We start from the raw sequence: 23,272 nt of genomic DNA on the forward strand, positions 1-23,272 counted from the left end.
TATGTTACCTAATTGACAGCTCAGATTACAGATTGAACGATATTCACGTCCAGCGTTATGCAGCACAGCAAATCACCAACTCCGCAATCGGCGGGGCCTCAGTCCTGGGAGGGTCCAGATGAGTTCACGATAGACGATCTGGAGAAAGGTGGGTATATCTTCAATCTAATTTACAGACATTATAACTGACGGGTTCAGGAATTTCTCCAATGGAACACAATTCTTCATTCGACCCGTCAATTTCTGATTTTTATCTTTTTGACCACAATGCCCAACTCCATGCATCTTCCCATGATGGACTGTCCGCACTGCAGCGATTTCCCTATGACCAGAACTTCAGCAGCGGTTCTCAGGAATCGTTGCAATCCAGCCAATACCTGCCAGCAGGACAAATCGCATGGTCTGCCCACAATGAGCAGTGGCTGCAGAACATCGACGACCCGTCAAGCGAACTGCAGCCTGGCTCTTCATATGAGTCATTAGGTTTACACTCTCCTCCACCTGCCGCATGGGAAAACCCCAATCAAAATATGAGCAGCGAGCACATGTGGCCCTCGCAGACAAGCCTACAGAGCACTTATCCAATCAGCCCAACCTATCGTGGTCTCCCGAGGAGAAGAAGTCGGTATCATATCAAAAGAACTGGATCAAGCGTTACTCCTACCTTTATCCCAAACCCATCGAGTGCTCTTGATCCTATGCAGCGTTGGCAGGAATCGCCACCGGAGGATGAGCCAGCATCGTTGTCTGCGATTATGGACACTTTGAAAAGCTCACGATCAAGCAATTCTCCATCGAGCACTCGCGATTTCCATGGGTCCGATCAGTTCAGAGGATTCCGTCAAGCAAGATCAACAACCAGCTCGCAAAGCAGCGCCCACAGTGTTTCATCGCACCATTCTGTCACTTCCAGCCGGTCCGAAACTTCGAGACAGTCGCAGGATCCATTGACGGCTCCGATTAAGCGGTCTGGTGGACGTGTACGCAAAGGGAGCAGCAAGAAGCCCAATCAGTCCAAGGATAAGAGCCGTAGGTTTTGCTGTACCTTTTGTTGCGACCAATTCAGGACGAAATACGACTGGGCACGACATGAGAAATCGCTTCATTTGAACCTTGAGAGTTGGATATGTGCACCACATGGGGCTTCTGTACTGTCGCCTTTGACTGGAAGGAAACACTGCGCATACTGTAACATGCTGGAACCAAAGCCGGAACACCTCGATGAACACAACTACGACGCATGTCTGGGTGGCACACGCACATTCCGCCGCAAGGACCATTTAGTACAGCATCTACGGCTCACACACTACCTTGAGACCATGCCGTTGATAGACGACTGGAAAACACAAGCTCCCCAAGTGACATCACGCTGTGGATTCTGCGACAGACGACTATCCTCCTGGGAAGATCGTGTTGAGCATCTAGCCAGTCACTTCCGCAACGGGTCGACGATGGAAGATTGGCAGGGAGAGCATGACTTTCCGCCGGAAATCGCGATGCATGTTACAAATGCCTTGCCGCCTTATTACATCGGGTCAGATTCTCGCTGTCTCGTTCCTTTCTCCGTCACGGATATCCATGCAAAGGACCATGTGGATCAGATCTCATCACGGGCGGCCCTAACTGAGAATAACAGTCCACATGAAGAGACCCAAATATCACCATCGGAACAGACAGCTCATAACCCGCTAGCATCGTTGATGGAAGTATTAGCCACACATCTCGGTCGGTTTACACGACAAAAGATAGACCAAGGGATCATTCCTACAGATGAGATGCTCCAGCAAGAGTCGAGACGAATTGTCTACGGCTGCGAAGACTCATGGAATCAGACAATCTTCGATAATCCCGAGTGGCTTGCTGCATTTCGCCGTCAGCACATTGAGCAGCCAAATGCTGAAATAGATGAGCAGGCGCTGTCTACACTTAATGGTCTTTCAATCGCGCAACCTTGATACTGGAAATGGTTCGTGAGATTTTATTGAATCTTATTATATTAAACATATGGGGTATCTCGACACATCAGATGATCAGCTTATCCGGCGACTCGGCGGATGGTGTATATGGCGGTAGTAATGGCTCATGTGTTGTTCCTCCTGCCGACACAATCTGGACAGGCACTTTCACTTCTACCCATGAAGGCAAGAAAGTATTAGAAGAGTGATATGAAAGACGGAGCTCAAGGGCATAGCCGCGAGAGATCATACACGACTCGAACGTCGGAACGAAGGCCTTGGTTTGTGGGAGTGTGATCGGGACAACCAAAGAAGCCGTATAGAAAATACCGGCTGTCGAATTCTTTGTCGCCGTTTCCGAAGCTGCCACTTGATCGTAATCATCGATTAAGCTGTCTTCCACCGTGTGCTTCGTCCATTGAACAGACTCGACGCACAATGAAGACAATGGAAGACTCTTCGCAAAGACGCGAGTACCCGTTTGAGGATACCCCATCATAGAATGAGAAGGACTGTCAGTCCATGGATTGCATGAATACGAGGTCGAAACTCTGAGCTTGCTGTATAGGGTTCCCAAACAGGGTGGTGTCTCATCCCCAACTGGATTGAAGCGAATGTGCGCCACAGCAGACGAATTGCCAGTCTCAGATATTTTGCATTCCGGTGCAGATAGGCGAAGCGGTTTTGGTTGAAATGCAGTCACGATAAGCTGCCCCAGTTTATCTCTCATCATACCGTATTGGATGTCTTTTATTCTCCGCCAGGAACACTTTTCAATATCACCACAGGCGGTATATGGTGTTTCTTCCTCATAGGCAGGAATCAAACGTATTTTCTTTGTGCGATTCACCAACATTTCCTTTGAGGAACGTTTCAACACTGCGACTTTAACCCCATATGAAACACGACATGCAGTTGGCGTCATATCATCGACTGGATATTTGCAACGGCTGATGAATTTGGAAGTTTGCAAGGTCGGGGGTAGTTGGGTATGTCTCTGGCGGGCGTTTTCATCGTCTCCATGCTCACAACTCTGGTGGTTGAGGCGATCCGGCACAATAAAGCTGAATGGAAATGTGTACTTTTGGCCTCGTCTTAATACCTGTGGAGATGAATAGACGCTTTCGTCAATATGTTGCCGAATCCTCAGGAATGTTTGCTTCGTCTCTAGTTCGGGGGCTGCGTGAGGAGGACCAGTTCGTTGTGTATACACCCGAGCAGTACCTGGCCATGTTAACACAACTCTTCTTGCGAATACCAGCAGTCTATTATACCTTCGAACGTGATTTCGACATGGCTGAAGTCTGTATCATAGTCGGCGGTTACTGTTGCTTCCCCCTCGATTCTATCTAATGTTGTGTATGCAGTGGTGTGATTTTCTTTTTGATTGATGAGATTGATGGAGATCTTTGGCTGTCTCTTGAACCATGTGTTGTTTATGCAGGGCATGTTGCATGACCAGAGTCGAAGTTATGCGGGCTCTCGGGAAGAGTTGTCGGTTGATAGACTATACATATGTAAACTTTTGAAGATCTACAATCTAGAATATCAAGTCAACCATATATGTTTTCAGTCCTCCCCCTTGAATCTCCAAATGCGATCTCCACAGTGGATCCACTGGTGGGTGTAGGGCGTCGGCGCAGGGCGCGGTGATTCCCTCGTATACTATTGGCTGGATGTCACTAGAGACCCACTTGCGCACCGTGAGTCATGCCTGATATCTCAGGCTGACAGGATATAAATATTCTAGACAATCAGTGAAGAAACAGGAACCAGTAATAGCATTTACAATGGCATTCACCAATATCCAGCTCCCCACCCTATCTGGGGAAAATGTATTCACCCGTCCTCTATCCCCAGCGGACGTCAAATCCTGTGTGAATGTCGAGAGTGCATTCGTAGAGCGCGAAAGATGCTCAGAGGAAAAGGTATGCATTGTCTTTATTCGCCATCATTGGCTCACTAAATAAAATAGTTTGTATATCGCCTCAAACAAACCCCTAACCTCTGTCTCGGCCTCTTCACCAGCACCAACAACGAGGCACAACTCATCGGCCATATCATTGCAAACAGATCTTCCGCGCCAACCATCACGGATGGATCTATGCAGATGCCGGATAACTGGCAGTCTCTGTCTGAAGATAGTACCGTTGTTGTAGACAATCAGGTTATCGGTAATGACCCTCGAGGTGCCAATGTTGCCGTTCATTCCGTTGCTATTTCACCCGAGTATCAGGGGAAGGGGGTTGGGAAGGTTCTTGTCAAGGCTTATGTGGAGTATATCCGCAGTACAGAAGTGGGGGCAGGGCAGATCATCTTGCTCTGTCACGATTATTTGATTCCGTTTTATGAGAGTGCGGGGTTTGAGAACCGGGGGAGGAGTTTGTCTCAGTTTGGGGGTGGAGGTTGGTTTGATATGGTGAGTTCCATGGTTTTATCTGAGGCCTTTGCTAATGCTGTGCTGTCAGGTCTTGGATCTATAGTCATACGGGGTCTGATACTTTGACGATATTAGTACTGATAATCCCTTTTCATAATACAACAGAAAGAGTTATGTACATAGACACCATCTCATCATCAACCAATGACTCAGAAACGTCCATTATCTCATAGTAAAGAGGACTATCAACTAACTATGGCTAAATGTATCCTTGAAAGCTCCCTATGTATTGAGGACAAGACATTCTATCGATGAAACATTTATCTAGGCAGTTACCAAGACAATTCAAGTGTGCAATTCAAGCATTAATCCAGATACCATGAATGATGATGGAAAGAGGCCTTGCAGGCAGGATGAGTAGAATTCAATACTCAATAATCCTTTCTTTCATGGAGCCTAAAAATCAATGAACAATGGCAATCAATGCAGTCTACATCAATCAGACATACCATTTCTCTTGGAAAGACTTGTCCCAAAAAGAATCGCCTCGCTCGGAATATGATGCAGAACCAAATACTCGGATCGCGCATTGTGGAATGCTTTATCGGGAATCCAAAAGCCGAGCACGTTCTTCAACCGATCCATGTCCCTACACTCGATGCCATACTCATGAATCATCTTAATTGTCCAAATGACCACATCGCCATGGCCGGCATATACACGCCTCTCTGCTTCCTTCCATGCAACATCATAATCGGTGTATGCGGAGATGAAAGGGGTTGCCACACGGCTGTACCAGTCAAGATGTTTTTTAATCCAGTATACTGTTCTCTTCCTCTGTCTGTCGCCTTTCGGGAAAAGAGACACATCAATATCTGGGTTTCCAGCGAAAATCCCTTCTTCATCGAAGTGGGTATTGGAAAACTCGTCGGTAACCCGATAAATTATCATATTGATTTCTGGTGTTGACGTAGATTGAGAAGGATATTTGTGAAGCGAGGGATGTAAATGATATGGTCGGAGAGAAATATTTGCGGGGGAGGGGTCTATAAATCCCATCGATGCACCTGAACTTGCCAACTCATTGTTGCGCCAGATATATTCGAAGGGATTCTACAAGGCTCTGGTAGGGATTAGGATCAAGTTTCTACTCGATGCCTCACTTGTCGATGCTGTCTACGAGTCAGGATTTTCTTTGTATCCCTGTCGTCAGTGTCAGACCAGGCGTGCTATAGGTTCATTTCCGCTTTCGTGACGCTTACGTGCGTTCAGATATTATACAGGAATATTATAGGTAATGATATCATTCGCTGCCTCGTTATCAGTAAGTCTAGAGTCGGGCACAAACGAAAGCAATCTTCCCGGTCGATGTTGAAATTGATGAAAACGCGTCGGATATTCGACGATAGACGCGTTTCTTACACCAAGGCCATCTAACCAGATTAATGATTGAGTGCATTAGTTCTCACTTTTCTGTTGCTTCATTGGCAGTCCAGTCACTGTGGCTTATCGTGGTCACTTGACTGACACGTCCGACGCGACAGCCTTGTCATGCTACATCATGTCAAGGAGTCCGAAAGAAGATGCTATCAAGATAGATCCTTATTCGGGTTTCAAGATAAATAATCATGCATATGCAATATAGAGAAACGCTTTGAAGTCTCAGAAATTCTCTTAAGTTATGGTACAATCAAAGGGAAGTTATATACATTGATGCCCTCCAATCAAATCGAGAGGGGAAAGAGTAAACAGATACAATCTAGAGACCTATGCTCCCATTTTAAGAGAATATTTACTGGTCCACATTGGTGAAAGTATCCTCAGAAATCTTGATGGCATCGGTGTGCCAGGTCTTGCCGCCGTCTGAGGTAGTGAGGCCGTTGGAGTTGGAGCCACTGTAAAGGTTGAGGGTCTTGCCGTAGTTTTCATCGGCGGTGTTGAGATGGACCGTCAAGTTGGTGTAGCCTGTTCGGGTCAATTTAGATTCACGGTATATAAGAAGGGGTTAGGACATACTGTAAGCTTCAAGAGTTCCGCAGGTTCCGGAGCCAGTGTAGCATTCGTCTCCAGAGTAGAGGTACAGCAGGTCGCTGACGAGGTCTGAAAATCTCAGCTATATTATACAGATATATCAGATAGATTTGGCTTACCGTCGCTCTCCTTGGAAACGACCTTGCCGTCGATGGTGACGGTCTGGATGACCTTGTTATCCTCGACGGTAACTACAGAGTCAGCTTCATCCCATATATATGAGCAAGTATTACACACCATCAAAGTCAACCTGGGTGTTCTTGGGCACAGTCACATAGGCCTGGCCGTTTTGTCCATCTGGCTCGTATTAGCAAGAATCCTCCTGATGGATGAGAAAAACTGACTAGGAGTGTAAGTGCTAGCAGCAACACACCACTCAGAGGAACTAGCAGAGCAGCCCCTATTGCCATTAGCATCTCAATATCACCATTCATAATTCAAACATACTGCGACTCCTGATCAGGCGACCAGTTCAGCAAAGGCTGGTAGAGATCATCATCGTCTGACCCAGCAGTCGCAGACAGACCAATCCACAGCGACACCCAGACCTCATCGTCAGTCGACTCAACAGTCACACCCTGAGGAACGGTAGGAGGGACAATGGACCAGGTAGCTTTGGTGATGTGGGCACCCGACGCAGGACCAGAGTAGAAACCATTGCCAAAGGCCCAGACGTCGTTGGCGACAGCGGTAGCGGGCAGGGCGAAAGCCAGAGGAGCGATGGCAGAAGAGGAACGCATCTTGGATGGTTTAAGAGAATTTGATGACTGTAGAATACTTCTAGGAGAAGAGTCGAATATATAAGTGCTCAGGGATAATTGTATCAGGATCATGGTGGGTTCATGTTTAACGGAAACAAGCTTGTATAAATCTGAAACATTAGGGCTGAATAGCTTCATCTCCGCCCAACGGGGCAACTTTCTTATTGACTTGCTATGATTAATCTTATATTATTTATTTTTACTTAAATTATATTCGAAATGTCAGTAAATATATTGATATGAATAACTTAATGTGGTGTGGTACTATGGTGTGATATAGGGGTATACGACATCAATTCTTAAACACGGTGAAACTGCCAGTTTCTATCTAGAACACGTTGGAACACCTGTTCAAACTGCATGACTCGTGTGATCTATTATTGCATTTAAATAGAAATACGACACGCAATGCAATATCGGGGTTGATATAGCCTAGCCTGCAATGGCCATCAAATAATATTTCTGCTATACAATACAATATTATAGTACGCCAACTATCGCGATTGTTGAATTACTCCAATATCGGTCCACTGGCCGTCGATTAGACACTGTTTATAAAGAGGATGCGATTTATCCAGACAAAACGCACGACTTGCCAAGCATTCATGGCAAATGTTATAATCTCCTTCGTCGCATATTTTGCAACAGAAAAGATGGTCCCAGCGAGGTATCCATGAGTTGCAATTATCGCACCAGACATATCCGTATAGTTCTGGTGTCGTTGACGGTGACTTTATCTCGCTTAATGGGATGTTTTCATCCAGCTTCTCGCCGAGTAATTGCAGGAGTTGAGGGTTTTTCTGCTCACGGGCAACTGATACTGCTGTTCTATTTGCACTAGTGCGGGCATTTTGGCTGGTACTGCCGTGATCGAGTAGGATCTTGACAATATTTTCTTTGCCGTTCAGTGAGGCGAGGAATAGGGGCGTGCGGCCATACTTATCGGGGGTGTCGATTTTCAACCCATTCTTGAACCCATCAGTCAGAAGCAGGTGCATCATTTCTTCATGTTCGCGTTCTGCAAGGATGGATATCGGGGTGCGGCCCTTGATATCCTGGGTGTCTGCGTTGGCGCCTCTGTCCAGCAGTGCCTTGGCCACTTCTACCTTGCGCGACCATACTGCATTGCATAACAGTGTTGCTCCGTCTTCGGGATTTTTGTATTCGAGCTCGACGCAGTTATCGAGAAGATATTTGACGGTGGGCTCGTCTTCTTCGCAAATACAGGCGGAAGTGGTACTCATGATATCGCTTATTCCTCTATACGCATGGCGAGCCTTGGCTTCTGGCGTCAGATATTTGAGTAGTAATTCGATAAAGTCGATTTGCCTCCGCTTTGCTGCTTCTGATAGTGCGCTGTCGCCCTCGGGATCCTCTTTGTTCGGATCAAAGCCTAGCTCGACTAGACGGGGGATCATGGCTATTGTTTCAAAGTCGCGTATTGCCTCGATAAATGGGGATGCTCCGAATTCATTTTCTTGTTTGAGAAACAGCTGCACCATATGGTCACGGCCTAGCTCCACGGCCAGCGTCAGGGGTGAATTGCGAGGTTCATCGATTGGATTGCCGCACACATAGTGGAAGTCTGCGCCACGTTGTAATAGAAGTTCCACCACAGCTTCCTGGTTTGTCTGTACCGCTCCATATAATGGCGTGTGGTGATATGCAGTAGCACAATCAGTATCGACTCCATGATCCAGCAGCATCGTCACAATTCCCAAATGGCCTTTCTCTGCTGCCACTGGCAATACAGTCGAGCCGTCCCAGACTTCCTGGGGATCGGCGTTGGCTCCTTTATCCAGCAAAAGCCGGACCATCGACTCTTGCCCGCGCTTTGCTGCGTGATAAATAACCGTCCGACCAGTCCATTCTTTCTCACATTCTGGGCTTAATCCCTTGTCGAGCATGAAAGCCACAATCTGCTCGTGGCCATTTTCAACCGCCGTGTGCAAGAGAAAAGAATCACCCCTGACGAACGGGTTGTTGGGGTCTTTGCATCGGTCTCGGTAGTATTGCAGCAGGGCGTCACTCGTGGAGTTACCTCCGTGAGATTGCTTGACCATTCTGACCATTTTTCCAATTTTTGATGGTGTTGTTGTCGTTGTTGTCGTATTCGTGTTTGTTGTGTTTTCGGTGTTGATGCGGGGTTCCGTTTCCTTTTTCGGTTTAGTGGCTATACAGACAACACAACGAAGAGAAGATATAGTCGACTGTTGAATAAAGAAGAGTATCACTATTTAAATATTATGAATATGGCTGTGTCGGATGGATCTAGGTATATTCCTTTGTGGCGCAGTTCATCGACATTAAAGCCCCTAGAATAGGAAGTGTGAGTCATACATTAAGGTATATATAGATCCTAAAGGCAACGTTTCATCCTCACATTCTCCTTTATCATAATCTTTCTATCCTTTAAAATGGATAAACAATGGCACTATCAACTTGGCGACGAAAACTTCACCATCTCCACAGATCCTGACATTCTATCGCATGAATTCATCCAAACATCCTTCGCCAGCCCAGCCATGTACTGGGCAACCCCAGTATCCTCAGAAAGCCTTCAACTTATGATAGAAAGGTCATGCTTCTTTGGCCTTTATATCAAGTCTCCCAGACTTTCCACGCCAAATCATTCGGATATCCCTATAACACCTCAATTCATACAAATCGGCATGGCCCGTTTGATAACCGACTACGTAACGGTCGCATATCTAGCGGACGTCTTCATCATCCCACAGCATCAGGGCAAAGGTCTGGGAAAGTGGTTGATACAATGCATCAAGGAAATGGTCGATTCGATACCGAATTTGAGACGGGTTATGCTCATGGCGAAGAATGTACCGCATGCGACGAACTTTTATCAGGAATTACTCGCGGTGCAGGTGTACAACCAGACTGATAAGAAGGTGGTTTTTATGAGCAGTTGATTTGGTATTTGCCCGTTGTATATCATATGGATCGTCGAATGGATATTGAGTAAGATCAAGTGTATATCTGTTGCCACATCCTTCCTCGTCCCACCATCTGTGTCTCCTGTGAATGCACCAAACAGATACCTGTTCAATCAAAAAACCCAAGGAACAAGTCTCGCCGTCGAACGATTATATTCCTCCCACTCCTTTCCAAAACACCGCCGTAGCATCCTCTCCTCGTCCAGAATCCTCGCCGGGAGACAAACCAGAAGTGGTGCGACGATAAGAGTCCAACCGCCATAAACAACACCACTCACAGGAATATGGCCCGTCCAGCAACTCAGTAGACCTCCAACTCGCAGTACCAACGCAGAGTATCCGCAAATGACTGCCAAAAACCCAATGTACGATGGATGCTGTACATACGCGTATATACCAGACTTGACTAGTTGTGAGGGACGGCTTAGTTTGAATGTGAAGTTCTCGCGCAGTTGATGGTATGCGAGTAGACGGAGATATCCTCCAAACAGCGACACGGAGAGTATGATCGTCGCCTGAAGTGACCAGGAAAACAAGGCCGGGTTCAGAGAAGATGCGGAAGGGCATATGGCTTGTCCCGTTGATGGAAAGAGGACGTAGAGGCCGTGGGCTACCCCGATGCTGATCAATAGCAGACTCATGCACCGCCCATACAATATTAACTGTTGCGTCTGGTTAGAGGATACTAGAGCTGGCACGGTTGGTCTCTTACCACGGCTTTGCCCATGGAGTCTTCTTTCTGGGTATCATTAGGGTCTGGATTTGGGCGTTCAAAGGATCGTTTTAACAGATATGACGCCTGGGATAATGCACAAGTAAAGAGTAAAGATGGAATAAAGCCAGCGTTGGACATTTTGAAAATATTCTGGTGATAAGATGATTTGAAAATACTTGATACGACAGCAAACGGTCTGGTGTAAGTGGTGGCTACTTATAGCCATGACCCGATATACCCAGTCTAGCGGGATTCCTCAAGCTTACATCTCAGTCAGATATTACGTTTGCACTTGTAAATATCTTTTGGTTCTTATTCGTCGGGCATCTTTTCTCTGGGGTGGGGCGCTTTGAATCCCTTGCATATTCTCAGCATAGGGCTCTTTCGTCGATAGTAGTCTGTGCTTCAGGTATTATGACATCTCGAGGCAGCATCTCTCGCTTTTTGCAACGGGTTTCAAGGCTACTTACTACATCCCATTCCAGTTTTAGTTATACCGATTTCGGAGTAAATGTTCGATGTTCATGTGGAGAAGGTCATGACCCACACAGATCGCGATCAACAGTTCATTTGAAAACTGACCTGAATCATATTGCAGTACAGTAAACTCGATGCTATAATGAATTAGTTTGGACAAATCACTTTGTTTGCTAGGGCGATGATTTAATTATGGCAGTTTGGTGTACTCGCCGATACATAGGCCAGCCCGCTCAAATATATATATCTACAGCGGTTTTCCTTACTACCCGATTTGTTATAGCGCCGGTTTACTGTAACTGGGACCTTGTGGAATAAACTATGGCATTAATTGAACCAAATTAGTCTGTAGAAATATGCAGTTATCTGAATTGATTCATCGTTGTCATGTCTTTATGGCTACTTCCTAGATGACAAGCAAAGTGGCGCACGATCTGCACTCTTCAGCTGAGCTGAAGAGTGGATCAACAAGAAATATTTATCTGCACTTCCCCTCCTCATTCACTCCATCTCAAAAAGATCATCATCACAATGCCCTCAGCAACTGCCATTGTCGCCAATACCCCCTCCCCTCCCGGAACCACCAACTGGTCATGGGAAACGGTCAGTGTGCCAGACACGCTCGCAGACGATGAAGTTCTGGTGGAGATGTTGGCCTCGGGAGTCTGCCACACGGACATCTCCTTGACCAGTGTTCCGCCGGGTGTGTTGGGCATTCAATATCCGAGAATCCCAGGCCATGAGGGTGTGTTTATCCACTCTGGTATCTCCTTTTTTATATATAATTACTGACGTTATAGCCGCTGGCCATGTCCGTGCTGTTGGCCCTGGCATCACCGCCGTCCAAGTGGGAGACCCTGTCCTTCTCTCCTTTGACTCGTGCCAATCTTGCTCTCACTGCTCTGCTGGCCATCCGGCGTACTGTGATTCATTCCCCGTGAAGAATTACGTCGGTCGGCCAGGACCTACGAAGGGTGACGAGAAAGTCTGGGGAAGCTTTTTCGGACAGTCGAGTTTTGCGCAGTTCAGCATCGTCTCCGAAGGGAGTATCGTCAACGCCAAAGGGCTCGTCGAGAATGATGACGAGTTGAAGCTCTTTTCCCCGCTTGGCTGTGGCTTCCAGACAGGCGTGGGAGCAGTCTTAAATGTCACTGCGGCCACTGAGCAGGATGCGGTCATGGTGCTAGGAGTGGGAGGCGTTGGCTTTGCGGCCATCATGGTGCGTTATCGACATTATCCCACGACCAATGTTAACATCAGCGAAGGCTGCCAAAGTGAAAGGCTGCAGAGCCATCATCGCCGTCGACCGAGTCGCTGAACGACTGCAACTGGCCAAAGAGCTGGGTGCCACACACATCATCAACACGGCGGAGATAAGCATCTCGGAGACGCTGGACAAAGACCCATCTATTCGACCATCCATCGCGATTGACACTACTGGCGTTCCAGCTCTCCTCGAGGAAGCACTTGAAGCCCTCGGCAAAAGAGGCAAGTTGGTCATAGTCGGAATTCCTCCATTTGGCTACAATCTGCCGTTTGCAGGAGGCAAGCACCTTACCGTGAGTTGAACGTTGCCTTATATGTAAACTTTTCTAATTATCATAAAGACTGGAAAATCCGTCATGGGCTGTATGGAGGGTGACAGTGTCCCAGAAAAGGTATGTATTCACTATGCCAGTGTGAATATTTGCTAACGCGTAAAAGGCCCTGAAAGACATGATCCAGTGGTATCGGGATGGGAAGTTCCCCATTGAAAAGCTGGTTAGCTACTTTCCGGTGAGTGATATATAGACTTCGGAATATTTTGGCAATATCTAACCAGATCAGGCGGCCGAGTATAAGGAAGCAGTGGACAAGTTGAAAGATGGAAGTGTGATCAAGCCGGTTCTGGTGTGGAAGTGAATGGAAGTAAATATGTGATGATGAGACGAATTGATAGGGGTATATAATGAGGTTGTAGCATAGCACATGTGATAATATTTATCTATCCCATACATAACACACAATTGAAATGAAAAAAATATGATGGCCAAAAAAAAAAGAAAAAAGAAATGCTTCTGCTCCGATGCGGGGAATCGAACCCCGAGCTGCTCGGTGAAAGCGAGCGATGTTAGCCATTACACCACATCGGATCTTGTTGAGTAAGCCAGCACATCTTTGCCTTATCAACCAAAGAAGCTTGTCACAGGTGCTTTGGCAACCAACACCGGCAACGAATCAATTCCTCCCTTTTGTATAAGCCTAACAGTATAATCGATTTACATAGTACCATGAATGAATATCAAATTCATAATCCGTTCACAAGAACCCAATATATATTAGAAATCGAGTCAACGATCCCGAGTAGTTCACGTGATATACCGATTTCGTTGCTCAGCACGTGACTTATAAACACCGAACTTTCCCCATATGGTTCTTCCACGCCGATTTCCCATTTGGCGGATCACTTTACCCTACCAATAAGAGCTGTTCTCTATTTTCCGCCTCGTATTATGGTACAACACGATGACGGCTTCGACTCGATCCAGCCCATGCGCTTCATCACGAGCCAAACTTTCGAAGGCCTTTGAACGAATTAGCGAATCTGTATACGGAAGGACCATGGATAACGTCAAAGTGCACTTATGGGAAATCCGTAGCATAAGGTGCACAACCACCGGATACGGTGTGATTCATGTTACTTATCTAAATATATCCAGTGGCATCCTGGTGCTGATCCTCGACATTCTATTTGTTGCGATGCGCCATTCGCAATAGTGCTTACTTACGGCCCAACATCCATCCGACTAACTCCGTGTAAATCCATGAGTCAATCTGCGTATTTGAACAGCCGATCGATCTCGCTCCCGACTGTAGCTGATAGTAGAACATATACTCCAATACTTCAAGATGCCTCGTTCCAAGTTCAACCCCGACACAGACATTCCAGACCTCTCTGGCAAATCCATTTTCATCACGGGTGGTAAGTAGTATTCCAACTATATTGTATATGATCTAACATCAAAAAGGAACAAGTGGCCTGGGTGAAACATCCGCTATACAACTCGCCAAACACAACCCAGCGCACATCTACATCAGTGGACGCAATGCAACAACCGCCGAAACAATCATCAACAAAATCCACGACAGCAACCCCACCACCCAAGTCACCTTCGTCCAATGCGACCTTTCATCTCTATCATCCGTGAAAGAAGCAGCCGAGAAATTCGTAGCCCAAACACCATCTCTCGACATCCTCATGTGCAATGCCGGCATCATGGCTCGGCCACCTGGACTCACAGCCGACGGCTACGAGATCCAATTCGGCACAAACCATCTCGGCCATGCCCTTCTCATCAAAAAACTGCTTCCACTACTCGAACGAACTGCAGCGCGCAGCGACGGCGACGCACGCATCGTCATCCTCGCTTCCGAAGGCCACAACTTCCACCCTAAAACGGGCATCAACTTTGACGACCTCCGGACCGTCCAGGATATGGGTGTAGGAGGATCCTGGATCCGCTATGCCCAGAGCAAACTGGCCAACATCCTCTACGCAAACGAACTCGCCCGTCGATATCCCCTCATCACCTCTGTATCACTTCACCCTGGAGTGGTGAGTACCGGTCTACTCGATAACTCGGGGCCCATGAATACCGCCTTTGTTTACATGACGACTTGGTGGCAAATGAAGAAACCCGAAGAGGGAACGCATAACCAGCTTTGGGCTTCGACGGTGGACAAAGAGAAGATTCAGAGTGGGCAGTATTATGTGCCCGTTGGGACGGTTCCGAAATGTAATGTGAGCAAATTGACCAAGGATGATGCGCTGGCGTTGAAATTGTGGGATTGGACTGAGAAGGCTTTGGAGGGATATTAACTGATATGACTATATAACGCTCTACTCTTAATTATGCAGATTTTACTGAATTTAATGGAAATGATGAAACTACTCTTTCAATTACTGAATATACTTCATATTGGGGTACACCCATGTCAAAAGTACTTACATGGATGCAGATGAGGGGTATTGGGGATTGGAGAAGAGGGGCTGATGCATCTGCTTACCCCCAATTTAACATCTTATAAACCTCGCTTTTTCATTTCATTCTTCATCAATCATCCTGACAATGTCTGACCATCCATGGTTCAATCTTCCTCTCCAACTAAGAGGTGCTCTCGAAACCTTCGACGAAACCATCAACCACGACAGACAGTTCCTTGCCTTCATAACCACCGACCATATAACAAGCCCAATATCCTTCGCTATCAAATCGGTCGGCAGCGATAATGCAATCATCTTCACCTTCAGCAAAGGACATGGCCACGCACGAGTAGGCACCTACACAGATGCTCTCTTTTCCCTCACAGCTTTACCCTTTCAATGAGAGAATGTTTTCAAAAAGAACCCTACAGCTCCGTATCAAAGCTTCTGGGCCCTATGTGGGCTAAACATCCGCCAGGAGGGAGTAGATGTGATCGGCGATCAACTGGAATTCGCCAAGTACGCCCATATCTGGCGCAGCATGCTCGATGTCCTCCACGATGTTTACTGCGGGCCGAACGACGTCTTTACTCAACAAAACCAAGAAGAAGACCATATAACAGGTCGGTATGTCTTCATTCAAACACAGGCCTGGGGACGATGCAAAGTCTTCTACGAGACAAGCGGAAGTGGTTCACAGGAGATCCTCTTTCTGCACACCGCTGGCTCTGACAGCAGACAATACCACGGCGTCATGAACGATTCTCGGATGCGAGACCGATGCAGGATGGTTGCGTTTGATCTACCTTCGCATGGAAGGAGTTTTCCTAGTCCTGCGTATCCTGCCAGTGGACATTTCAACAATGAAGATGCCTATATAGCGTGCATTGCCGCTGTCATCAAGGCTTTGAATTTGAATAAACCAATACTCCGTGGAGCGTCGATGGCCGGTCAGGTCTGTATTGCTGCTGCGATTCGTGCGGAAGAGGTTGGCATTTGTGGTTCGATTCCTCTTCAGGGGTGAGTTCGTCTGCTATGGGTTCGTATATAGAATACTGACAGTGTAGATGCGAGTATATCGATATGCACCGCGAATGGCACGACAAATCGCCGCTTGTCAACAGCGCAACTCTCAACCCTGAATGGATCTACGGAGTAAGCTGTCCCTATCCATGGCTGATCCCTTCTGACTTGGATTAGATGACATCCCCAACAAGCCCACTCGAGAACCGCCAGCTGCTATGGCACACATACAGCGCCCAAGCCTATGGCATCTTTCACGGCGATCCGGACTTTTACTTCAACGGCTGGGACGGTCGTGGACGGGTAGAAAAGATTGACACGAGCAAGTGTCCGATGTATTTCCTCACGGGCGAGTACGACTGGAGTAACACACCGGAGATGTCAGAGAAAACTGCTAAAAAGATCCCCGGGGCGAGGTTCAAGAGCATGTCTGGTTTGGGCCATTTTCCTGCGACGGAGAACCCGGATGTTTTTGTGCTGTATTTGATTGAGGCTGTGGACTTTATTTAGAGTTCTATTAAGCAGCGATGGGTAGTTGTGTATCTATGAAGAATGAAATTGCTTCACATCCTTTATACCAATCTGGCCAACGAAATCCTTAATGCCCCGGGAGATACTCCCACCACATCACCGCTCTGATTCAACTCAAACATAAACTCATCTAGACCGACACTCCCATAAAGCATTCCATCAACCGTCCCCCATGTAATACATGAGTTAGTAGTAGGCCCAATACCACGCGATGCCGAAAGATCCCGAATAATAGCACGGAACGAGACATGGTTGGTACTTTCCAGTCCGGTGGGATACAGACGGATATCAAGATTCCCATACCCTTTCAACTGGGCAAGAGATCCAAGAAGATTGTCTGAATTGCTTATCCAGGATTGAACCTTCAGGCCGGGCCCATCATCTGCTGTAAGTGTGAGGGAAGAGTTGGTTTTGGTGGAGGCGTAGACACCAGTGAATCTGGCTGCTGCTTCGATCTTGGCTGCGTCTTCCAGGGCGGGAATGAGTGTTGTGGATATCATATCGGAAAGATACGAGACGACGTCTGTCGTGCTTGTGGTTTCTTGGGTTCCGGCAGCAAGAATGGTGAAGCCTACGCTGTGATCTGGAGATAGGGCGAGTACAGATGAATATCCGCCCAGATCACCGGCTTTGGTATAGAGATCTATAACACGGGAGCTTGGGAAAGAGTAAATCTCCCACGGGGCACCGACAGAGTAGGCCAAGGAGGAAGTGTGAGTGACTGGTTTCATCCATCGTCTGGTGAGAGCAGGAGAGAGTAGTTTGTTGGTGAGAATGGCACGACCCAAAGCGGACATGTCCTTGACGCTGGAGTAGAGGCCTCCGGCTCTGTATCTATCGGTTAGATGTGCTTTATAAAGAATAGTAATAGACTTACGGTGTTTCATCCCCGGAATCGAGAGCCCAGTAGCTCGAATTCACATCGCCCGGAATGACGCCGAGTTTATCATCGGGCTTGCTATAGCTCGAATGATTGAGTCCAAGTGGACGTAGGATGTCTTTGACAAGGAGGCCCTCGTATGTCTGGCTCGTCATTGTCTCCAATGCATATGCGAGAATCTGGAATGCAGCATTTGAATAAACAGGCGTGGATGCGCTCGGGACAACGGGATGTCGTTTTAAGAAGCCATTGAAGAAATCTGCTGGTCAGATTTGTATTTTAATACAGGGATGATCACATACTAGCTCTGCTGCAAGCTGTGTCTCGACCACATGGAGGTGTGTCTGTATCGGATAGTTGAGGAAGACCATACGCGGTAGGATCGTCAAGGAGAAACGAATAATCACCAAAGCCATCTGTATCGTCAGTATACAGAATAAAAGGACATTGTGGAAAGCCCACAATCTCGCCCAATCCCAGACATATGACTAGCTAATTCACCAATGGTGATCTCTTCCCAGCGAGGAAAATCAATCCCATCACGCTTTTCTGTTGTATTGCGACTCAACTCTTTAACCGCATCTCTAATCTCAGGCACATATTTCGCGACAGGCTCAGCAAAAACCGCGTCTCCCTTTTCAATCAACAACAGTAGAACAGTCCACAGCTTCGAGCCACTCCCAATCCGGAAGATGGTATCCCCATCTACCTCCCTCACACCCACAGTGGCACTGCGGATATCAGGAGAGGTATACGAGTACTCGATTAGAGGTGCGCTGTCACCGGTAGAGAATATCTGGAGGGAGAATGAAGTCGAGTTAAGATCTAGAATGCTGTTCAAAGGCGATGTCCCCTTTGTAGTGGCATCGAGGATAGAGGATATGTTGTGTTTTGCTGTAGTGATGGCTGCATTGTTGCAGAGGGACTTTGGGATAGGGAAGACTGGTCCGAGAAGAGGACAGTAGCTGGATGCCAAAGTAACAGGGAGAATAAGGAGAAGTAATATGGAATACATGTTGATGTTGAACAAGGATGAATGAAAGATTTCATGTTTAGGATGGGAAGTTGAGAAATATATAGTATTATTTCTGATGACGACTGTTCCGCTCTGATTGTGGCTCAGATTTGATCATTTTGCTAAACTTACGATACAGCCAATGAAGATAATAAGGCATTTTCTCATAAACAGTGCAGTTCCAAAGCCCAGTAGGTAGATCCTGAAGCCCAAGAGTGTTCCTGTCCTGTGATTGGCTGCGTCGTAAAATCTCAACATGACGTGGGGGCCAAATGCAGCCAAGTGGATGCATATAGATCCTTCTTATATCTGTATAATTCAATAAATTCTATTATTATATCAGTAAACCAATCTCGTCCGAGTACACCATTCCCTCCCATCCGGTCGCGACAAAAAGATCACCTCGACTGGAGTCCCTTCATTCGGCATCAAAGCCTCATACACACGGTCTCGATCCGCTGGAATCCGCTGCTCAACTGGCAAAGATAAAAGGTTGCTTTCCTCCATCTCGAGAACAGCTTCAGCCACGCTGACCATCTGCTTCGTATTCCACAGCCCCTCTTTCACGTGGCAGCTAGACAGAAGACAGATAGCCTCGCGACGAGTGATAGGATTGCGACATCGTACGGCGGTGTAGAATAATGGCGTGACGATACCGGCTTCGAGGGTAAAGCTGTCTGGGGGAGTGCCATTGCTCGACTGGTTCAGACTATCATTGATATCGATGTATTCCTTTGCGTAGCGCACAAGCTGGTCGAAGGAGTCGTTGTGATGGTCGAATATCATCTCGTCCACGGACAGACATGTCTCGAGCCATATGAGTGAAGCCAGGTACGTGATGCGGAGTACCAGCGGGGTCCGACCGTCGACGACTTTAATTCTCTTCCATGACTTGCCCATGAGGGCTTCGAATGAAGCTATCCAGATGGAATAGTCTTGGAGGAGCAGCTGCTGTTGTGGCTGTAAGTAAGCGCGTTCTGCACTTCTTTCTATTCCTGCCTGTCGAATGAAGCCCATTGCGTTGTTCATCAGTCTATCCAGACTGTGTCGAGCTTCGAGGATATTCGTCCATGAGTAAGTCGTATCATCCAGGTCAAGAGGAACCATCGGCCGTCCATGAAGCGATAGTTGAATATTCAATCGTAGACATAAATGTGTCAATTCCCGATCGATGTCTCCTAATCGCAGTGTATTGCTCCTTCGTCGAGCATGCATAATATTCAACCCAGCCTCTAAATGATCTAATGCTTGCTTGATATTCCCATTTAACATCTCTAAGCACACAAACAGGCAACAAGTGATCAGCGTCAGATCCAGTGGCTGATTCGGAGACGCCAGATACTCCATCAGATGCCGAATAGCTTTGTTATACTGCTGTATCGAAAACTGCTCATCCACCTCGCTCCGTCGACCAAGGAAGCGCTCATGACTAGCACTGACTGCAATCACGGCGTGTCGAACAACTGGCTCCGACTGGCTCAGTTGAGGCAGAAAGTGATTCCACAGGTCAGAATGAAACAGCCCTGACAGAGCCCGAGACGTTTGCGTACAGAAGATGTGGATATATTGTCGTTCTTCTCTCGTTCCTGGACGAAGCACAATACGACTATCGGGATTGACTGTAAATGTCTGACCTGAATAAGTCGTGATGCGGTTTGTGGTTGTCTGTTGATTGTATCCATCGCATTTCCGTCCCGTGCTTGTACACTGTCTGCATTCTGGCTTTTGCTCATCGCATTTCACATGTCGGATTCTATACGATTAGATTTAATCTGAGGATAAAAGTACAGAACACGTACTTGCAAGTGATACACCCTGTTTTCGTCTTTGGTTTGCTGGCTCTTTTATGTTTTGGGGCCATGGTTGATTGTATACGAGTTCAGGCGGGATGCTGCCATTTTGTACCCTTTTATACCTTTTGTGCCCAATTCAGCCCCAAAAATGCCGAGACTAGCATTATATTTGGCCCCTTGATCAAGGATATTATATCTAATCTGCTCTTAGGAGTTGATTTTTTATGTGCCATATCACGACATCAATATTTTATAAGTATATATTTCCAATCTCATGCTGTAAAAAGTAGTATCGCATATTTGGGATAATATTGTATAGATCAATGAACTAATCTCGTGTTCATCGAACTTGATGTGGATGCCTGCATCAATAAGGGTCTAGAGTTACCGATTCAGGCTATCTGGAGATGCGAGCAGGGGGACTAGATCACCACCTGGCCATAATGACTCCAAAGATAACATACTGGTCATTGATGGCCATAGCTTCGGGTATTTAGAAGGCCGATACATGTGGCGGAACGAAACATCGGTGGCAAAGTGGCCAAGTTGTTAAGTTGGACGTTGGCAGCCATTTGTAAAACCAGGTGATACAGGTTCCTTGATTTATCCAAAGTTGAACAGGTTTTCGAGATTGCTCATTGCAAGGACATAAATTTGATCAGCCATTTCACTGAGGACCTCTTTGATGATATCCTGCAGCCCACCGGTATAGCAAGGATCCGAATGCTGGATGAGGACTAATTGCATATGTATGCGCTAGTCGTTCCTTGTTATTGAATTACAGTTAAACCAACTTCCACTCTGCGATGGCCACGTGGGTTGCTGCATAAAGGAGATCCCGAATAACTTGATATTCTTGTTTAGATGTTGGATATGACGGTAGAGTGGAGATAACGGTGACCGCGGAAATTATCCGACCAGTCTTAGTCGGCGGCATCTAAACTTATCTAGAGTAAGGGGAATATATAGCTACCTCCACAATCAAGAATTCTCGTGTAACCATGAAAGAAATGCGACTGTTAACTAATTAATTTCGCCAGGTGGCTTGGTATTACCTTCCATATATAGCATAACTGCTCATCTCGGCTGTTGCATTAACTCAGGATTGGTCTGTTTTATCACGGATTTCAATAGCGCAATGCACTTGATCCTTGTCAGCGTCGATCTATTACAAATAACGAATAAGATTGTCTGTTACGTGCTCAACATATTCTGTCTCCACCTGACAATCGAGGCAGAAATGAGGAGTTGCTTTATCGGTCAATTTCTGTCCGAAAGGCTCTGGAGATGCTATAAAGCACATATCCCTTTACCTAATAGGTGATGAGATTTCATGTTCAATATAGCCTAAAATGCATTCTCTTCATTTTCTCTTGGCTCTCAGTGCATTAGCAGCTCCATGTCTATCAGCGTCCTTCAACCCATTGGAGCACTTGGCTGGCATCTCCCCCTACTTCACATCTCAAGATCCTCCTCTCAATCCATCGCCCCCTCAAGGATGCAAAGTGACTCGTGCTGCTTATCTCATCCGTCATGCCGCCATTTACGCCAATGACTTTGACTACGAAACGTACATTGAGCCCTTTGTGGAGAAGTTGCACAATACATCGCAAAATTGGTCCTCGACGACTGATCTGCAGTTTTTGAGTAACTGGACTGCACCTATTGATGAGGAGCATCTTGAGAAAATTACGCGCGTTGGAATGCAAGAGGCTATGACCTTGGGAAAGAGCGTCAAAAAGAGATATTCAGACTTGAAAACACCGGCCAAGATCTGGTCATCGACGTCGGAGCGAACTGTCAAGACTGCGCAGGGCTTCATCTCTGGCTATACAAATAATCACACAAGCCGCGTTGATCTCAAGAAGGTTGAGGAGGGTAAATCAACAGGCGCTGATTCGTTGACTCCGTACAAAAGCTGTCCTGCGTATAGCCCATCCTATGGCTCGGATCAATCTACGGTATGTCTCTGCTGCCTTGAGTCGGAAGTTTACTAACAGCCCAGACATACACAAACCACTACACCAAGCCCATCATCGCTCGCCTCCATGCACAAGCACCGGCGTTCAACTTTACTAAAACCGACATCGCCGCCATGTTTCAGCTATGCGGGTATGAAACTGTCATCCGCGGCTCATCGCCTTTCTGCTCTCGAGATCTCTTCACGCAGAATGAATGGCTGTCTTTTGAATATGCAAACGACATTATGTACTTCTACAACACGGGCTATGGACGTGACCTCTCACCGAGTCTTGGATATCCATGGATAAATGCTAGTGTTGCTGCACTTAGTAGCCCATCGCCTTCGCAACATTTATACGTTTCCTTTACGCATCGCGAACTTCCGCCGACAGTAATAACTGCGCTGGGTTTATTCAACAACAGCGCCTACACCAATTCCAACAATATCAACGCTACCATGCCGCTGGATAAGGTCAACTATCACCGCGCGTGGAAAAGCAGTACCATCCTCCCATTCTTGACAAACATCGCCATCGAACGAATGTCCTGTAACAACTACGGATACGACCAAGGGGACTACTACCGACTTCTTCTGAATGAAGGCCCACAGCCCCTTGTAGATTGTCAAGACGGGCCTGGGCAAAGTTGTTCTTCTCGGCGGTTTTTGGATTTTGTGGAGGAGCGAGGGGAGCTGTATGGGGACTTCGACGGGGAGTGTGGGGGGAATGGCGGGTTGACCGACTCTTTGACGATTTATGATTGATCGAATGGGGTGTATGATGTAGATAAAGTCAATGCAAGCCATGACCGCAGAATGTGACACTCCATCTTCTA

The 23,272-nt window shown here is 46.9% G+C and overlaps 14 protein-coding genes and 1 non-coding gene across 15 annotated transcripts; 7 read left to right on the forward strand and 8 right to left on the reverse strand.

Annotated features, from left to right (window-relative positions):
* Positions 1-57: 57 nt before the first annotated feature.
* ASPWEDRAFT_32000 (uncharacterized protein) lies at positions 58-1,955 on the forward strand (the record flags this gene model as incomplete). The annotated part of the gene is made up of 2 exons (XM_040833602.1): positions 58-148; positions 199-1,955. 2 exons carry the CDS (start codon positions 58-60, stop codon positions 1,953-1,955), a joined length of 1,848 nt encoding a protein of 615 aa, XP_040685029.1.
* A 67-nt stretch (positions 1,956-2,022) lies between these two features.
* Positions 2,023-3,404, reverse strand: ASPWEDRAFT_176433 (uncharacterized protein; the record flags this gene model as incomplete). The annotated part of the gene is made up of 2 exons (XM_040831511.1): positions 2,023-3,179; positions 3,230-3,404. The coding sequence occupies 2 exons, from the start codon at positions 3,402-3,404 to the stop codon at positions 2,023-2,025; spliced, it is 1,332 nt and encodes a 443-aa protein (XP_040685030.1).
* Positions 3,405-3,739: 335 nt separating this feature from the next.
* On the forward strand, positions 3,740-4,669 carry ASPWEDRAFT_45299 (GNAT family N-acetyltransferase). The gene is made up of 3 exons (XM_040836497.1): positions 3,740-3,883; positions 3,931-4,374; positions 4,424-4,669. The coding sequence occupies exons 1-3, from the start codon at positions 3,746-3,748 to the stop codon at positions 4,436-4,438; spliced, it is 597 nt and encodes a 198-aa protein (XP_040685031.1). The 5' UTR covers positions 3,740-3,745; the 3' UTR covers positions 4,439-4,669.
* A 90-nt stretch (positions 4,670-4,759) lies between these two features.
* Positions 4,760-5,286, reverse strand: ASPWEDRAFT_176435 (uncharacterized protein; the record flags this gene model as incomplete). Its single annotated transcript, XM_040831512.1, has 2 exons — positions 4,760-4,791; positions 4,845-5,286. 2 exons carry the CDS (start codon positions 5,284-5,286, stop codon positions 4,760-4,762), a joined length of 474 nt encoding a protein of 157 aa, XP_040685032.1.
* Positions 5,287-6,127: 841 nt separating this feature from the next.
* On the reverse strand, positions 6,128-7,106 carry ASPWEDRAFT_54546 (uncharacterized protein; the record flags this gene model as incomplete). Its single annotated transcript, XM_040838070.1, has 6 exons — positions 6,128-6,300; positions 6,352-6,435; positions 6,486-6,557; positions 6,604-6,663; positions 6,711-6,766; positions 6,814-7,106. The coding sequence occupies 6 exons, from the start codon at positions 7,104-7,106 to the stop codon at positions 6,128-6,130; spliced, it is 738 nt and encodes a 245-aa protein (XP_040685033.1).
* A 437-nt stretch (positions 7,107-7,543) lies between these two features.
* ASPWEDRAFT_45302 (uncharacterized protein) lies at positions 7,544-9,327 on the reverse strand. Its single transcript, XM_040836498.1, has one exon. The coding sequence runs from the start codon at positions 9,197-9,199 to the stop codon at positions 7,622-7,624; it is 1,578 nt and encodes a 525-aa protein (XP_040685034.1). The 5' UTR covers positions 9,200-9,327; the 3' UTR covers positions 7,544-7,621.
* A 92-nt stretch (positions 9,328-9,419) lies between these two features.
* Positions 9,420-10,332, forward strand: ASPWEDRAFT_45303 (uncharacterized protein). Its single transcript, XM_040836499.1, has one exon. It carries the CDS (start codon positions 9,545-9,547, stop codon positions 10,052-10,054), a length of 510 nt encoding a protein of 169 aa, XP_040685035.1. The 5' UTR covers positions 9,420-9,544; the 3' UTR covers positions 10,055-10,332.
* On the reverse strand, positions 10,127-11,026 carry ASPWEDRAFT_45304 (methyltransferase family protein). Its single transcript, XM_040836500.1, has 2 exons — positions 10,791-11,026; positions 10,127-10,740 (listed from the first exon to the last, which is right to left on the reverse strand). Exons 1-2 carry the CDS (start codon positions 10,929-10,931, stop codon positions 10,192-10,194), a joined length of 690 nt encoding a protein of 229 aa, XP_040685036.1. The 5' UTR covers positions 10,932-11,026; the 3' UTR covers positions 10,127-10,191.
* A 645-nt stretch (positions 11,027-11,671) lies between these two features.
* ASPWEDRAFT_45306 (uncharacterized protein) lies at positions 11,672-13,315 on the forward strand. The gene is made up of 5 exons (XM_040836501.1): positions 11,672-12,489; positions 12,536-12,829; positions 12,878-12,928; positions 12,975-13,046; positions 13,098-13,315. Exons 1-5 carry the CDS (start codon positions 12,010-12,012, stop codon positions 13,170-13,172), a joined length of 972 nt encoding a protein of 323 aa, XP_040685037.1. The 5' UTR covers positions 11,672-12,009; the 3' UTR covers positions 13,173-13,315.
* A 15-nt stretch (positions 13,316-13,330) lies between these two features.
* Positions 13,331-13,402, reverse strand: ASPWEDRAFT_t185. Its single transcript has one exon. It is a non-coding gene; the product is annotated as a tRNA-Glu (tRNA).
* Positions 13,403-14,159: 757 nt separating this feature from the next.
* On the forward strand, positions 14,160-15,129 carry ASPWEDRAFT_176441 (oxidoreductase, short-chain dehydrogenase/reductase family; the record flags this gene model as incomplete). The annotated part of the gene is made up of 2 exons (XM_040831513.1): positions 14,160-14,232; positions 14,279-15,129. 2 exons carry the CDS (start codon positions 14,160-14,162, stop codon positions 15,127-15,129), a joined length of 924 nt encoding a protein of 307 aa, XP_040685038.1.
* Positions 15,130-15,379: 250 nt separating this feature from the next.
* On the forward strand, positions 15,380-16,767 carry ASPWEDRAFT_54549 (alpha/beta fold hydrolase; the record flags this gene model as incomplete). The annotated part of the gene is made up of 4 exons (XM_040838071.1): positions 15,380-15,583; positions 15,641-16,254; positions 16,302-16,389; positions 16,435-16,767. 4 exons carry the CDS (start codon positions 15,380-15,382, stop codon positions 16,765-16,767), a joined length of 1,239 nt encoding a protein of 412 aa, XP_040685039.1.
* Positions 16,336-18,683, reverse strand: ASPWEDRAFT_187250 (serine hydrolase domain-containing protein; the record flags this gene model as incomplete). The annotated part of the gene is made up of 4 exons (XM_040832172.1): positions 16,336-17,616; positions 17,666-17,927; positions 17,971-18,084; positions 18,131-18,683. 4 exons carry the CDS (start codon positions 18,681-18,683, stop codon positions 16,830-16,832), a joined length of 1,716 nt encoding a protein of 571 aa, XP_040685040.1. The 3' UTR covers positions 16,336-16,829.
* An 87-nt stretch (positions 18,684-18,770) lies between these two features.
* Positions 18,771-20,544, reverse strand: ASPWEDRAFT_62551 (Zn(II)2Cys6 transcription factor; the record flags this gene model as incomplete). Its single annotated transcript, XM_040838661.1, has 2 exons — positions 18,771-20,436; positions 20,483-20,544. 2 exons carry the CDS (start codon positions 20,542-20,544, stop codon positions 19,023-19,025), a joined length of 1,476 nt encoding a protein of 491 aa, XP_040685041.1. The 3' UTR covers positions 18,771-19,022.
* Positions 20,545-21,828: 1,284 nt separating this feature from the next.
* ASPWEDRAFT_118605 (putative histidine acid phosphatase) lies at positions 21,829-23,201 on the forward strand (the record flags this gene model as incomplete). Its single annotated transcript, XM_040828837.1, has 2 exons — positions 21,829-22,437; positions 22,482-23,201. The coding sequence occupies 2 exons, from the start codon at positions 21,829-21,831 to the stop codon at positions 23,199-23,201; spliced, it is 1,329 nt and encodes a 442-aa protein (XP_040685042.1).
* Between the last annotated feature and the right edge of the window lie 71 nt (positions 23,202-23,272).

The sequence above is a fragment of the Aspergillus wentii genome, assembly GCF_001890725.1.
Source record: "Aspergillus wentii DTO 134E9 unplaced genomic scaffold ASPWEscaffold_8, whole genome shotgun sequence".
Classification (NCBI taxonomy): Eukaryota; Fungi; Ascomycota; class Eurotiomycetes; order Eurotiales; family Aspergillaceae; genus Aspergillus; species Aspergillus wentii.